The sequence below is a fragment of the Nestor notabilis genome, unplaced genomic scaffold (assembly GCF_000696875.1).
Source record: "Nestor notabilis isolate BGI_N333 unplaced genomic scaffold, ASM69687v1 scaffold12860, whole genome shotgun sequence".
NCBI lineage: Eukaryota > Metazoa > Chordata > Aves > Psittaciformes > Psittacidae > Nestor > Nestor notabilis.
This window is the reverse complement of record NW_009909764.1, coordinates 15,212-29,817: the sequence shown is the minus strand read 5'-3', so window position 1 is coordinate 29,817 and position 14,606 is coordinate 15,212. Positions and strand designations below refer to the sequence as shown.

Here is a 14,606-nt window from a genome sequence, read left to right as displayed (position 1 = left end):
ATATCAATAATAATAATTATCAACAATAATTTTAATAATAATAAAAGCCTTTAAATGCAAACACTTTTGTCATGGGCTCAGTGGGTCCCTGAGATGAAGTTTTCCACGCTCATCCCTCATGCTTGGTTTCCTTCTCTCTGTTTTTCTCTTCCTTTAAAAAACCCTCCCACAGTTTATCTGGGTGCCCCATTGCTGCTGCTGAGAAATTAGCCAAATCACATGAAAAGCAACAAACCCAGTCTGGTGATCCTTCAAAGACCAGCTCCAACTCTGACCGGATACTCAGGTAAGTGGGGCCGTGGTGGGTAATGCTGCCCCAGCCCTCCCTGTGCTGCCACGCTCGCAGGAACAGCCGTCACAGCTCCCTCCGGCTGCATTTGGATACTGCTGAGTCCTGTTATTATCATCATAGGTCTCGCCAAGGTGGGGAGATACTTAATTGATGATCCCAGGGAGGGCATTGAGGACAATGAATTGCTTCTGTAGCATCAATTAATGCTGAGGCTACAGGCCAAAGGGTTTCACCAGTGCAGCTGAAGGCATTTGTGCCGATTGCTCTGCAATGCAAACTGCCAGAGAATGATGGCTATTATATTAGCATTATAAGTAGGGTGGGCTCAGGGAGCAGGAGGAGGAGATTTAAGCTACATATAAATCACTCAATAGCAGTTTCACATGAGTCCACTTGCTTTCTCCCTTAGCCCACATGGTTCAGAGGAGAGGAACCTGCCACCCATTTCCAAACCAGTCACATTTATTCTGTTGTTTCACCCACCTCTATATTCCCAGCGGAAAGGGCTGTCTCACATTAAGGATGTCCCTGATAGCTGCTGGCTTCCGTAGCCAATGTGATTCATGAGCCTACAGATGGAGTGTAATATGGTTAGTTATTTTGCAACGAGAGCAGGACAAACCCCACAGTACAAGCGCTGAGCAGCACTCCCACAAAGGCTTCAAGGTCTGATTAATTTATCTCTTTGCTCCCCAGGACTGCTGAGCACCCTGGTGCACCAGCACTCGCTGCTTTGGAAAGGCTGTTTAGGGCCATTACTTATTTATTTGCAGCAGAGCCATCACGAGGATGGTCCATGCTCCGAGGAGCTCCCGCTCTGAGGACTTGCTGGTGGAAAGAGGTCAAGGGAAGGAGAATAACAGTAGGCCATTTATATACAATTTATATGCAAGACAAATTGATTCATGACAGGCAGCCCAGCAGAAACAGGTCTTTAAGAAGGACTCTACAGGCACGGGAGAGGCGCTGATGCCTTTGCAATGAACCTGCAGCACAGAGCAGAGCTAAACTGGGCTCCTCACATCTTCATGTGCTATCCTGTGTCATGGGTGCCCTAAATGAGCAATGCCCAAGTGTCTAGTGCTGTTGGAAAATGCTGCCACGCCACAGCAGCCTTCAAGGATATTGGTTTGGATGAGATTGACACCTCGGTGTTTTGCTTAAAAAGAGAAAAAAAGAAAACAGGGAAAAATAAAAGAAGGAATCCAAGAGACCCAAACTAGATGCACACTAGAGCAAGAGGAACATCACTGCCCCCTCTTCCTCAGTAGCCCTTCAGGGGCTATGCATCCCCATTGCATCTGGTTCCCTCCATCTCAAGGAAAAGGGAAATCACTGTTGCTCATTGTTTCATCCTCAGGCCTATGTGCTTTGTGAAGCAACTGGAGATTCCTCAGTACGGAAGCTACCGGCCCAACATGGTCCCAGCAACCCCCCGGGCCAACCTGGCCAAGGAGCTGGAGAAGTACTCCAAGGTCACCTTCGATTATGCAAGTTTTGATGCTCAGGTTTTTGGCAAACGCATGCTTGCCCCAAAGATTCAGACTAGCGAAACCTCACCTAAAGCCTTTAAATGTAAGTTGGGAGCAGGGATGGGCTGGTTGGTTTCTGCATTTTCTGCCTTTCTCAGTGTGTTGCAAAGCTCTTGGGATCGTGGCTTTGGGGTGACGGGAGAGTCTTGGGGCTGGGGTGTTGGATCCCTCCTGCTGCTGCAGAACAGGGGGAGAACTGGGTGGGAATATTAACCTGAGCGATGTGTCTAGGTGGGGTAGGTTACACAGTTGTCCTCAGTCGGTGCCTGTCGCTTTGCAGTTCATATCTATCGATCTGTCTTTCCTCATCTAGCTAAATGGATTACAGTTTTCTTCTCTTCCATCTTATATATGACCCACTCCACCCATTTGTCTTCTCTGCTGTGCTCCGCTCTCCAGCTCTGCTACCTATCGATCATCCACCTCCTGTCTCTCAGCTCTTTCCTATCACAGCCACCCACCTCTGCTCTGTACCGAGGACCTTGCACTGGTTACAACACTGTTTGGGTGAAAATGAAATGGCTAAATAAACCCCCAGGGGCTGGGCTGCCAGGAGCAGGAGGGATGCTGCATGGAGAGACAGATGATGTTAAAATCCACCTTCCCTTCGACACCAAATGTGCACCTGAAGACATCTTTTTGAGAGTTAAAAAATAAGATTTAGGAGCCTAGTTTGCAGAAGTCAGCAGCCTCGAGAGGGTTTTCTGTCTGCCTAATCCCACTTCCACAATCCTGCTTAATCCTGATGCAGCTGCTCTCTAAAAAGTGCTCGTACTTGAAAGCATCCCGGTTGTTGCACTACAATGGAAGCGCCCTTTATTGCAGTACTAAATCTGTAGAGGATCAGACAATGAAATTGGATGGAGGCCAGAGAGCACAACTGCCACTGTCATCCTGGGTTAGGGCTGATGGAAAAGTAATTTGTTTCCCAGCACAAGTGATTCTCTTGCTGAATAGATTGTGTTATTTGCAATATTAGCAAAGAATTTTCAGGGTAATTGTACTGACAAAAATAATTCCAGCAGACCCACTAGGATAATCCTTTCTATTTTTTCTCCTCACTTATTTTACTAATTTGCTGATTGCGAGTCTATTAGTGGTAGAAATACTTATGAAATGGAAAAGCATCGCTGAGCCTCCGGTGTGAAATTGAAATTGGCATCTCACGATACGGGATATTGTCAGGTTGGGCTGGCAAATATCCGCATCCCGCTGCAAAGACATGGATTAAACTGGACTTGAAACCAAGGAGCCATGCACAAGAATAACCATTCGGGCAAAGCTCCAGTGCATTAATCGGAGAGACAAGATGAATATGATTGCCAATCATAGCCGGGAAATCTGTTCCTTTCACTGAGAACTTATCTGAAAGAGATCTGCATCCAGAGGGATTTATATTGCCCTGCATGTGTGTGCATAACTGCCATTAATGTCAATATGCATTATATACGCACACAAGGAGGGAGAAAGCAGTCCTTGGGAAGATTAGCATTTTATAGTGCCTTATATGATGAGTTTGTAATGGGAATAATGAACTCGCTTTGCTCTGTAGTCACATCAGCCAGGGTTGTCTTGATGTTTTGCTGCCATCAAGCCAAAGCTTGAGTCTTCCTTGGGTGAGACTCCAACTGAAAGGGGCATTTTTTTCCCCCAAAAAAGGGTGTAATGAAATGAATAAAGATTTTGAAGATTTTGCTGATTGACTCAAAATACAATCCTGAGAGTGATCAAAATCAGATGATCCCCTGAAACTACAGACTTCAGAGGGACTAAGTGTGTGTCGGGGCCTTCCTAGTCAGGACCAGGTTCAGGATCAGGGCAAGTTTTATTGTGGGTTGACCCTGGGAAATACTCACTTTCATTTCACAGGGTATATAGGGAAATTGCATCCAGGATTGCACCGCTGTGTGCTGTGTTATACAGCAACAGAGCAGTGTCGTGGCTGTGTAATAAATCCTGTTATTCAGGCGTACTTTCATGACATGTCAGCTGTCAGAAAACCCGTATTTCACTGGTGTCATCATTGGAAGCTCATATTTCATGGCCATGGTTTTGCCATTAATGGAATTTTTTAAATGGTAAGTTTTCAAACGTGCTACAAGAAATCTCCCCGTATGTCAGCTCCGCAGATAAGTTATGAACGCAAGAGAGAACAATAAAGAAAGAGCTGGAAAGCTTCTCTGAGCTTTCTCCTTTTACCACTTTGACCGAGGAGTGGCTTTTAATGAAGAAAAGCACTCATGTTTTGGGGACTCGGTGGCAGAGTCGTTAATGAATTAGGTTTTCACACCATTTCAAAAGCAACAGAATAGCCCAGGGATTGGTAACAACCACAAGCTGCCCTGGATCTGCTCACACGGGGCTGTGTCAGACTGACTTAAGCTCTTAACCAGCGTCCGTGCTGGTTATACATTAACCTTGTGTTGTTCCTTCTGTTTTTATTCCAGCCAAACCTTTTCCAAAGGCCTCCTCCCCCAGCCACAGCCCCTCCAGCAGTTACGTGAAGAGCACTTCATCTTCCTCCACAGGCTTCGACTACTCGCAGGACGCGGAGGCTGCGCACATGGCTGCCACGGCCATCCTCAACCTCTCCACCCGCTGCTGGGAAATGCCAGAGAATCTCAGCACCAAGCAGCAAGAGGCCCCTGGCAAGGTGAGCTGAGCGTGACCACAACTCCAGCTGCCGTCGAGCGGGTTAAAGCTGGAAGTTTGGGGTGGGACAAATACCTTTCTTAGCCTTCCTTTCATTTTCACTCACAGAGGGAATGCAGAAACTCATCACATCACCCTTTAACTCCCTGCTTTGGGTGGCGCAGTTTGGAGCAGGTAATCTTGGCTCTTAGTGTGTTATGGAGGTGAATCATGGTTCTAATTACCCGTCTGAGATGAGCATCGTTCCCAGCCAGAGTCTGAGCTGGTTTCAGTTGCTCACTGGTCTGTGTCTGATGCTACTTGAGATTCCCCAGTTGTGTCCAGGCTGACTTCCAGCTATTTTTCAGAGGAGTGCAGGTTTTCCACAAGTCCTGTGTTGCATTCCCAGCCTTGGGCAGATGCCTTGGAGACCATGGGACATCCTAAATTGCACTAGATGCCTGTGTTCAAGCAACTGAGCCAAAATGCCACATTGCTGGTAGTACAGGGCATGTTTCTGAAGTATTTGTGAAAGGGCATCCCTTTTCAGTCAGTTCCTTCTATCCTGGAGAGGACGGGACATGAATAACCTGCCCCCTGCACTGCAAAAGACAAATGGGACAAGATGGCCCCTGGGAATTGCTGGCAGCTGCTAATGTTGGGCATGTTTCCAACCTTTCAGTCCATGGACATTGAGGTGGATGAAAATGGGACTCTGGACTTGAGTATGAACAAGCACCGCAAGCGGGAGAGCACCTTTCCCAGCAGCAGCAGCTGCAGCAGTAGTCCCAGCATGAAGTCCCCAGATGTGTCCCAGCGCCAAAACAGCACCAGTGCCACGAGCAGCACCATGACCTCTCCCCAGTCCAGCCAGACCTCTCGCCAGGATGAATGGGATGGGCCCATTGACTACACTAAACCAAACCGCCAGCGGGAAGAGGAGCCAGAAGAGGTGAGTGGCGACTCTTGTCACCTCATGGGAGGTGAATGCCATGTTTGCTTTCACAGTTGTCCTACCCAAACTAGGGATTATGGAGGGAAATCTATCTCCTTTGAGCCTAGGAGATAAATATTAGCTTCATCAGTGCTGCCAGATACCAGCTATGAATATGGGCAGGAGACAGATGCTCTTGGGGTGCTCTTGCAGTGCTTTCTTTCTTGTAAATCCTTTCAGCTCATGTGCACCAGAGGTGCTCCTAGTGACGTTCCCTAGGATGATTTACACCTGCCATTAGCAGATCTGGTCTTGTGTGCCACTAACATTAACCCTGCAGGGGGAGGAACCCAGCCATTGCCTCCCGACTGGGGTGAGCATTCTGGCCCCGGAAGTGGTGCGCTGCCCCTCTGCAGGCAGGTGCTGCTGAGGATGAGTATGGGGGGATTACACTCATCTTCATCCCTTCAAGACACTGGGAGAGACAGATATAAATCCCTGTACAAACGTGGTTTACACATTTCTGCTCTAAAAAGGGGAAATTACAGACTACTGGATCTCTGGTTTGGGTAACGCTGCACTAACCCTCAGCTAGGATGAACCTGGGATCCTTTCTCACCTTTTCCCATTGCTCAGCAGCAATGACCACCACTAAAACCCTTTTCCCTGGCTGTTTGCTTGCAGTCAGAGCCTGCTGCCCACTCTTTTGCCTCCTCGGAAGCTGATGAGCAAGAAGTGTCGGAGGAAAACTTTGAGGAACGAAAATACCCAGGGGAAGTTACTTTAACCAACTTCAAGCTTAAATTCCTCTCCAAGGACATCAAGAAAGAGCTGCTCACGTAAGTCCTGCCTCCAAAACCTATCAAATATGCACCCAGCACAGCCAGGCTGGTGGGAGACAAAATGTGTTAGCAAATACATTTTAAAAGATTAGAGGTGTAGTCCTCTTTCTTACTGTGATTTGGTCTTGCCTCATCTAAGTGGTTCATATGAAAGCTCTCAAAAGAGAACCCCTGTCCTCATAGTCCTCATACAGCTGCAGATTGTTGAGGAAGAATATGTTCCTATATGACCTTGAACCTCTGAAGTGATGAAGGGAACATTTTGGGGAGCTTGGTGCTTTCAGGATTCATGGATGGAGGCTGTCATGGTGCATTTTAGATTGGAGAGAGATCCTAACCCCACTCGTGTCTATATAGTGATGGCACTGGTGGGAATACAGACCCAGATCTGTTCTGTTAGATGGAGCATCACTCTGCATCCACACTGTTCTCCAAACTAGTGGTTAACGTTTAGAGTCTGACCCAAACGCTGCAGCTTGGACCTGGCTCTGACCTAATGGAAGGTCGGGATCATTCTGGAGGTTATGACCAGGACATCCCAGTAAATCTGCTGCTCTTGGCTTTTCCTGTGCATCTGACCTTCCTATATGTTAAACAGGGAAGGGTTGGCAGGCACGGTTTTGCTGACCCTGTACAACACAGCTCATTATCTGGTGATGCAGCAGGAAGGTGAGGGAGCAGACAGGCAGGGAGGAGATCCGTGGGGGCAGAGCAGCAGCAGCACCTCCCCTAAACGAGCCAAGCACAGACCAGCTGCCCTGTGCAAAGCTCTGAAGGCTTTTTTAAAACCCAGAGGTGATGTGAATAGCAATTTCTGAGGCAGAGCCTTGAATTCCTCCTGTGCTTTAATTGAATTACAAGGGTGGAGAAATTTCCTAGACAGAAATAGCCTTGGAATAAATAAATGGTGTTGTGGGCAGCCCTTAGCCTTCTCTTCCTATTTAGCATCCTTGTTCCTTTCTGGCCTAAGGGCTATAATGAATCGCTATAGTTAACACAGGAGCAGACTTGCCCACTGTATCTGTTTGATGCTCCAGGGCTGGGTGTAGCTCTGGGGCCATCACCAGGCACTGTGAAGATGCTCCTGACTTCTGTCACCCTCCTGTTGGTGTACAAGTGGGTACCACATACATCACTGCTGCTTGAGCATCTTCATATCAGTGCTGGCTTCAGGGCTCACTGTGTTTGTGAGGGTGTTGTGGCTGTGAAGAGCATGCAAGGGTGAGCCCATTGAGTCCTCTTCACCTCCCAGCCTGAGCTGAACTGTCCCGGGATATCCCTGCAGTGTCCTGGGACATCCCTCTCTCTTGCATACCTTGGGCAGGCAGGGCATGACTGTGAGAGAGTCCCGCTGCTCGGGCACAGACTGGGTTTTACTCCCTGGATACCCATAAGGGATGGCATCTTTTCCCATCACTGTGCAAGGGCAATTCATAGGGAAGGAAGCGGGGAAATGCAGCAGGTGGGATGTGGCAGCTTCTGCCCATCCTCACATTAGGATCCCTTGGGCACATCAATCAGAGATTATTTTTATTCCCTTTGCGGAGTGAGCAGTATTTCCAAGCTTATATTTGCAGATACAAGGACTGGAATAAAGAAAACCATTTCAGAAAGCTGAAATCTGAGGCTTTCAAGGAATAAGCTGATTCCCACAGCTTCAGTATTGCAAATATCATCCACATTGGCAGCACCCAGACAGGGTGCTCATGCCTGTTTGTCCATACCACCCAACCAGCTGCTTCAGTTCTCCCACTGCCACCAAGCAAACCAAGCAGCTCCGTATTCCAAATGCTTTCTTCACATTTTCCACAAGTTATTTCCATGTTTCCAGGTTTTTTTTAAGGATCCTTGCGATCTTTTGGGAGAAAAAAAAGGGCGGGGGGGAAGGGGAGCTGACACGGAAAAAGCTGGTTTATTTGCATGCAAATATATAGAGACATACTGAGGTCTGACGGAAGGAGCTGAGGTGGACCTCAGCCAGCCCTGCAGATCCATGGCTCTTGGGTGAATCCCTTCACTGCCAGCACTTATGCTCCTTCTTCTTCCACCCAGTTGCCCAACCCCAGGCTGTGACGGCAGCGGACACATAACAGGAAACTATGCCTCTCACCGCAGGTGGGTCGACCTTTTGTCCATGGTTTGGACTCTACAGACATCTTTATTTTTGTGCTTTAGTGTATTTTTTGACCACGTGGATAGTTTGGTTCTGGTTCCTCCCCTCTTCTGTTGCCCCTCTCCCTCCCCAGCCCTTTTTCTTTTTCCTTTTTTTTTTCCTTTTTTTCCCTTTTTTTTTTTGCTTATCCAGATATTCCATCTCTTCTCTTTCAGCCTTTCTGGTTGTCCTCTTGCTGACAAGAGCCTCAGAAACCTCATGGCTGCCCACTCTGCTGACCTCAAGTATGTTTGCGCTCAACTTGAAACTCCTTTTTTTCTTTATTTCCACCCTTTTTTCTCTCTTCTCCCTCCCTGCCCCCCCTCCTCTTGCTCTGCTTTTGCTTTTCCATCCCCTCCCTTCTCCTTTCAAAAAGCCAATCAAAATCCACCTGCGAGGAGCAGTGGTGGAGTCCAACCTCCAGCCACTGCATTGAGAAGAGGCGGTGGCATCAGAAAGGCTTATTTTGGGGAGGGGGGATCAGGGCAGTGATAAGAAATAACCTGGATTCCCGGCAGATTTCCTTTGGGAAATTTCCTTTTTATTTTCATTTGGCTTCTTTTCCCTAGTTTGTGTCATAACCCTTTTCATTCAACACTATTGTATATGTCTCAAATAATCCGAAGCCCAGATAAAGGCACGTTTTATTTTTGGGAAGAAGCACAGCTGGGAAAATACCCTCAATTTTGGGGGGCATTTGGGATGTAGTGACAGAGATTCCTATTAATTTTTATGGGAGTTAGATTTCTGAGGGACCAAGGACACACTCAGTGAGGCTGGACATTGAGCTGGTGGCAAAGGGCTCACGGGCACCCAAATTCCTGTATTCCCATTTCTGCTCCTGAAGGGAAGAACCTGGTTTTGACACCTTCATTCAAATATCCTCCTTGGAATCCTGTTGGCAGCTTTGCTGCTATCTTCCCCAAACTCCTCATTTTCAGTGGGAGCTTATTCTTCACAAGGAGGTTTCCCAAATGCTTTCTTAGGTTGCTTCCCCTAAAGAGAGGTTTAATAGAAATGACACTTAAAATAGATGGAGACACCGGTGGGACCCTAAATCTCCTCCACCCAACCTGCATCTTTGGGGGAAACCTCATTTAGATTTGTTTTCAACAGCTCTTCCATGGATCCAGCCTACCTTTGGAAGCCAATTCTCCTCTGAGCCCCATGCTTTGAATCCAATTTCGGGATTATTTAGATACCAAAATACTCATAGGTATAGCTGAAGAGCCTCTACAAAGAGGAAAACCTCACGGAGGACTCCACATTGCATAGGTTCATCATAAACCCCAACAATGCCCTGTGTCCTGTATGCTGTCAGTGATGTTTGGAGCTGTAGTAGAGTCAGGCGGGAGCCCCTTTGGACATTAAGGTGATTGGTGAAGTCCCAGATCCCTTTTTGGTGCCCTGGAGGCAGCATGGGGCCAGGACTGCTCCACACTCCACCACCATTGTGAATGCTGGGGCCAGGAAAAATGCTTGTTAAGAGCTTGCTCCTTATCACAGAGGTGGAAAAGTAGCTGGATTAGTTGATATTAATAGAATATGCCAGTGGATGGAAAGGACTCGCATGATTAGCACTAAGTACACTTAATCATGCATTATAGACGATACACATTTTGAAAGAACCTCTTAAGAGAGCTTTGCTGAACTGGTGTTTCTGCAACAGCCTTAAAGAATAGCCAGTGATCAGGCAATTAGTGTTAAAGATATTAAAAGCTCTCAGGAACAGTGCCCATTGCCTGTAAGCACATGGAGAAAAAGCAAACTGGGTTGGTCCTGAGAGAGAGCATCACACCAAGTCTTAGCGGGCAGCATCCTCTGCTCCCCTTGGGCACCCAATGTCAGAGCTTTGTATCAAAATACTGTATAAAGCAGGAGAATTCTGGACAAAACAAAGCCTTTAAATGTTATTTCCCAAGTACTATTCTTTATTCTATGTCCTGGTGAGGATGGGAGCAGAGGAGGGACGGAAGTTTTTAGATATTGCAGATAGCGTAGCCAGAGCTTTTCACAACTTCAGATAAGGCCATGTCAGTGTTTCTATTATAAATTCTATTTCAGGGGTTAATATACCTGGTATAAAAAAAATAGCTCCAGGCTGGAACATGCAATAAAAGGTCTCTCTCGGTATGATTTGTCTCCAGATAATTAAAAATGAAAATCAAATCACTTCTCTTCTTAAAAGTCCTGAAAGGCAAAAGGAGTGGGTTTATAATTCCATCCCGCCCTGAAGCAAGAACAACACAGAAGTAGTTTTGCTTTCTACTTTAACAGCACATAACAGCGAAATCTCACTGTCATCTCCTAAACCTGTACTTTCAAATGAGTTGGAGAGTTTGCACCCTCACTGAGGTCCTGCCGGATGTGTCCCTTTTCTTATTGCACCAGACGTGTGTATTTGTGTTTTCCTGGGTCTTGCTCCTCACTTGGTCTCCCTGCCCGTTCTGGCGCCAGGGTATGTTCCTGCTCTCCCACCCTAGGTGAGGTGCCAAATGTTTTCACCAATGGAGATTATTCATTGCCTCACAAATGCCAAACCCTCCTCAGAGGTGGTGCAAAGAGGAGAATTTAGGTATTTTGTGACAAAAAAACCCCAAGAGGGCATGTTAAAAGGCTGCTTTCCAAGCTTCAACACTAAAGGCATCTGTGGAAATCATTGCTCCGTTCATTCTAAGGGGCCAGAGGTGGCTTCCTCTTGGTGGTGGCTGAGGCGACTCCCATGTGCAGAGCTGTAGGCTATTGTTCTGGGTTCTCCTTAGGCTTACATCCAGCCCAATGGCCATGGATGGCATCTGCTGCTTCCATACAGCTTCCTCAAGGTGACATCCATTGTCCTGAAGGTCTTTTTTTTTGGCTTATAGTCGTCTCCTGAGCTGTCCCCTTTGTGATGGGGGGACAGAAGCTGGGAGCTGTGTGTCCACTGGAGAGCAGCCACCCATTGCACTCCCAACATCCCACCTCTTCCCACCAACTTTCCTCTCCATCACCACCATCATGCAGTGACACATTGACTTTGGTGCTGTGGATATTCCAGACCAAACTTTGTTCGGAGGGAGGGAGAAGGGGAAGGATGAAAAACATGTTTCTGTGTGACAGTCCCTTGATTTCTCTTTGCAATGAGCTGTCGCCAAGCACCGATCCCCTGCTCCCATCCTCAGGCTAATCTGAGCCTCCCTTTCCTCCACAGGTGCCCTACTCCTGGTTGTGATGGCTCTGGTCACATAACAGGAAATTATGCATCGCATAGAAGGTAAGATCTCCCTTCAATTAATTTCTCTGTAGCCTCTTTCTGTTTTGTTTTGATTTTTGGGGTTTTTGTGTGTGTTTCTCCCCCCTGCAGTGGGCAGAGTTGTAAAGTTCTGAATAAAACATTAATGTTACTGACAACTGAAGCCTATTTTCATCTCTTTAATCTGACTTCTCTTTTTTTTTTTTTCCCCTGATGTTTCCAGCATCTGATTAGAAGCTCCTTTCAACAGAATAAAAGACAAAGGGTCAGATTTTAGCTGATGCAATGTTCCTGTTAATAATGCTACCTATTTATGACTTCTATTATCACTTTAGAGCATTAATAGCAGAGATCTGAGCCTTCTGTTTCAACAATTCCATTAAACATCACAGGCTGTTAGCAGAGATCTTCTTATCTAGACACCATTAATTACTGTCCATCTCCCTCAATTTCTGATTATCTTTTTTTTTTTCCTCCTGACTTCTCCTCGTGATGTGAAGCTGCAAAACGAGGGAGATCAAAAACACTGTGCCAAATGCAAGGGAAAGCTGACTGAAGCGGGGGAATAGCAAATGCAGTGATTCTGCCAGTGAGACAGGCCTTTCTTCTCTTTTTAACCACAGTCTGTCAGGCTGCCCTCGTGCCAAGAAAAGTGGGATCAAGATCACCCCGACAAAGGATGACAAAGAAGACCCAGAGCTGATGAAGTAAGTCTGGAGATACCTCCTGGGTGGAGCCTTTCGCTCTATCCCCCTTTGCCTCGCACAGATTTATGCGGAGCAGCACAATGATGCTCAGAGCATCATCTGCCTGCACTGGAGCCAAAGCTTTTCTGTTGGTTTTGGGGGAATTTTCCCCTAATCCCAAAAGTGGTGTTGTAGTTTTGGAATTTGATTGGAAAATTGGGCAGTGGGGAGGTAATGGTGTATTTGGTTTTATGGATGTGGAAGATAGGCTGGTAGGGTACAAGCAGTTCCTCTCCTTCCTGTGCTTAATATAATTCCTAAAGAATCCACCAGTGTTGTAAATGAGGGTCAAAACCCACAGGCAAGCAAAATGTTGCAGGTTTTTGGGCATCAGTGGGCAGGTGAGGGGTGCTGGTGGGTTTGCTTGTCTCCTGGGAATGCAGTAGAAATAGGAACTGAATCCAACAAGGATCCGGTAACCTGGAATGACATGTGTTTTGTAGAGTCTTTGCCACGGCTGAATAGCCAAAGCAAGCAAAAAGCCCTTCTCAGTGCCTTGGGCTGAATTTTTCTAAACACCCCAGGGGGTTTATTCCTAGTGGGAACAGAGATTTTAAATCCCTTAACTTTTATTTGCTGTGAAATCCATTTGTGCTGACTTTCAGCAAGGCTGAGCACCATGGGCTCAGCATCCAGGGCCTGATGTGAGGTTCAGGGTCTGTGTCTTGACCCCTCATGCTGCTGCAGGACATCAAATCCCTTACAGTAAAGGCTGAGGCCAGCACTGACCCCAGGATCCTAATCCAGAGCATTCCCAGCCTTTCCAGAGCCTGTCCACTCACCCAGCAAATGCAGGTGGAGAGGGATAAGAAGAAACATGACAAAACTTAACCCTATCCAGGAGTTCCCAGTTGCCATGAGCACTGGCTTATCTCGCCGTACACTTTTGACTCAGCAGCCTGTCCCCAAACACATCTATTCTTCCTCATTTTAGCCCCAGGGCAGGTCTTGCCCTTGCAGAACACGGTGGATACCTCCGTGTATGTGGGTTTTGCCCTGGAGCAGAGGCTGAGCCAGAGCAGGAGCCCGTGGGAGCGGAAGAGCCCCGCAGGAAACAGGGATGCGCCAGCCAGGGGAAGGACCTTTAGGAAGGAGATGGTATTTGAGCCATCTGCTGTGTTCTCACTGCTCAGCGCACAGGAAGGAAAGCTCCTGGTTAAATGAGCTGTGTGGTAATTAGCAGGAGTTAGCCGAGTTTATTAAAAATTAAGCAACTTATTTGAGAATCTGTGGGATAAAAAATTCCGGTTTTGGCTCCAATACCTTCTATTGCTGGTGGCGGTTGGAATGCTGTGCCGTTAACCACTGACACAGAGGAGGAAAGGGCAGCAAATGCTGTCGTGCAACTCCCAGCTGCTGCACTGTTCACATTTGCTTCTGTTACTGCGGTGAGAGCCCCTGGTTGGGTGGTTGCCCCTCTCCATGTCCTCCCCAGGAATGTGTACACTGTGGGCTGGGGAAGCAGGGGCTTTGCTCATCCTTTCCTGCCCCGTTCAGGGCTGGGACCAGTCAGAGATGAGCCCAGTGGCTCCCTCAGTGTGGGTTCTCTGTTCATTTCAATCTCCCCTCTGGCAGGTTAAAGCCATTCCCCCTTGTCCTGTCCCTACAGGCCCTTGTCAAAAGCCCCTCTCCAGGTTTCTCGTAGCCCCTTTAGGCACTGGGAGCTGCTCTTTAGAGCCTTCTCTTCTCCAGGCTGAACACCCTGTATATTTAACCTAGTCCACCCTAAAATGCAAATGCCAGGAAGATAAAGTGTCAAGAAATGGGGTTGGAGCATCACCAGAGTTGGGATTTTCTGATGACTATAAAGCTGATGCTGGCCTTGGAGGCTCACTGTGGCTCTGCTGCTTGGTGAGCACGGGTCCAGGCAGTGCTGGGTGGGCTGTGAGGGTCTTGGTGGCACGAGGATGTCCTATAGCAAGGGCAGAAGCACTTCTGAGCTGTGCAAAACAACCCAGCACAATGACCCTTTCCCTGCTGCCTTCCCCCAGCCCTTGGACATCCCGTGTTCACAGCAAGGTGCGCCCGGTGTGGGTTTGCGTTAAGGAGCTTTGGCTTTAAATCCCTCCTCTGCCTGCACCGAGCGCCACTTGGAACCCAGCCGAGTTTTACACATCACCACTGAGGAGAAAGTCATTTAGTCCCTGTTGTTTTTGCTGTTCATCTCCCAAGTAATTTACTACAGACATGACTGAACAGATCACCTCAACCTTCAGCCCAGCCCTGGCATCAAACAGGAGCAGCC

At 47.5% G+C, this 14,606-nt stretch overlaps 1 protein-coding gene across 1 annotated transcript in view; it reads left to right on the top strand.

Annotated features, from left to right (window-relative positions):
- Positions 1 to 99: 99 nt before the first annotated feature.
- The window catches only part of MYT1 (myelin transcription factor 1), a gene marked incomplete at its 5' end in the record, with an annotated part of 20,483 nt that continues 5,976 nt past the window's right edge, over positions 100 to 14,606 (top strand). The window contains 9 exons of the mRNA XM_010022470.1: positions 100 to 286; positions 1,653 to 1,867; positions 4,272 to 4,477; positions 5,138 to 5,407; positions 6,074 to 6,228; positions 8,284 to 8,346; positions 8,560 to 8,628; positions 11,574 to 11,636; positions 12,239 to 12,322. Coding sequence (XP_010020772.1) covers positions 100 to 286; positions 1,653 to 1,867; positions 4,272 to 4,477; positions 5,138 to 5,407; positions 6,074 to 6,228; positions 8,284 to 8,346; positions 8,560 to 8,628; positions 11,574 to 11,636; positions 12,239 to 12,322 — 1,312 coding nt within the window. The remainder of the gene's footprint in view (positions 287 to 1,652; positions 1,868 to 4,271; positions 4,478 to 5,137; positions 5,408 to 6,073; positions 6,229 to 8,283; positions 8,347 to 8,559; positions 8,629 to 11,573; positions 11,637 to 12,238; positions 12,323 to 14,606) is intronic.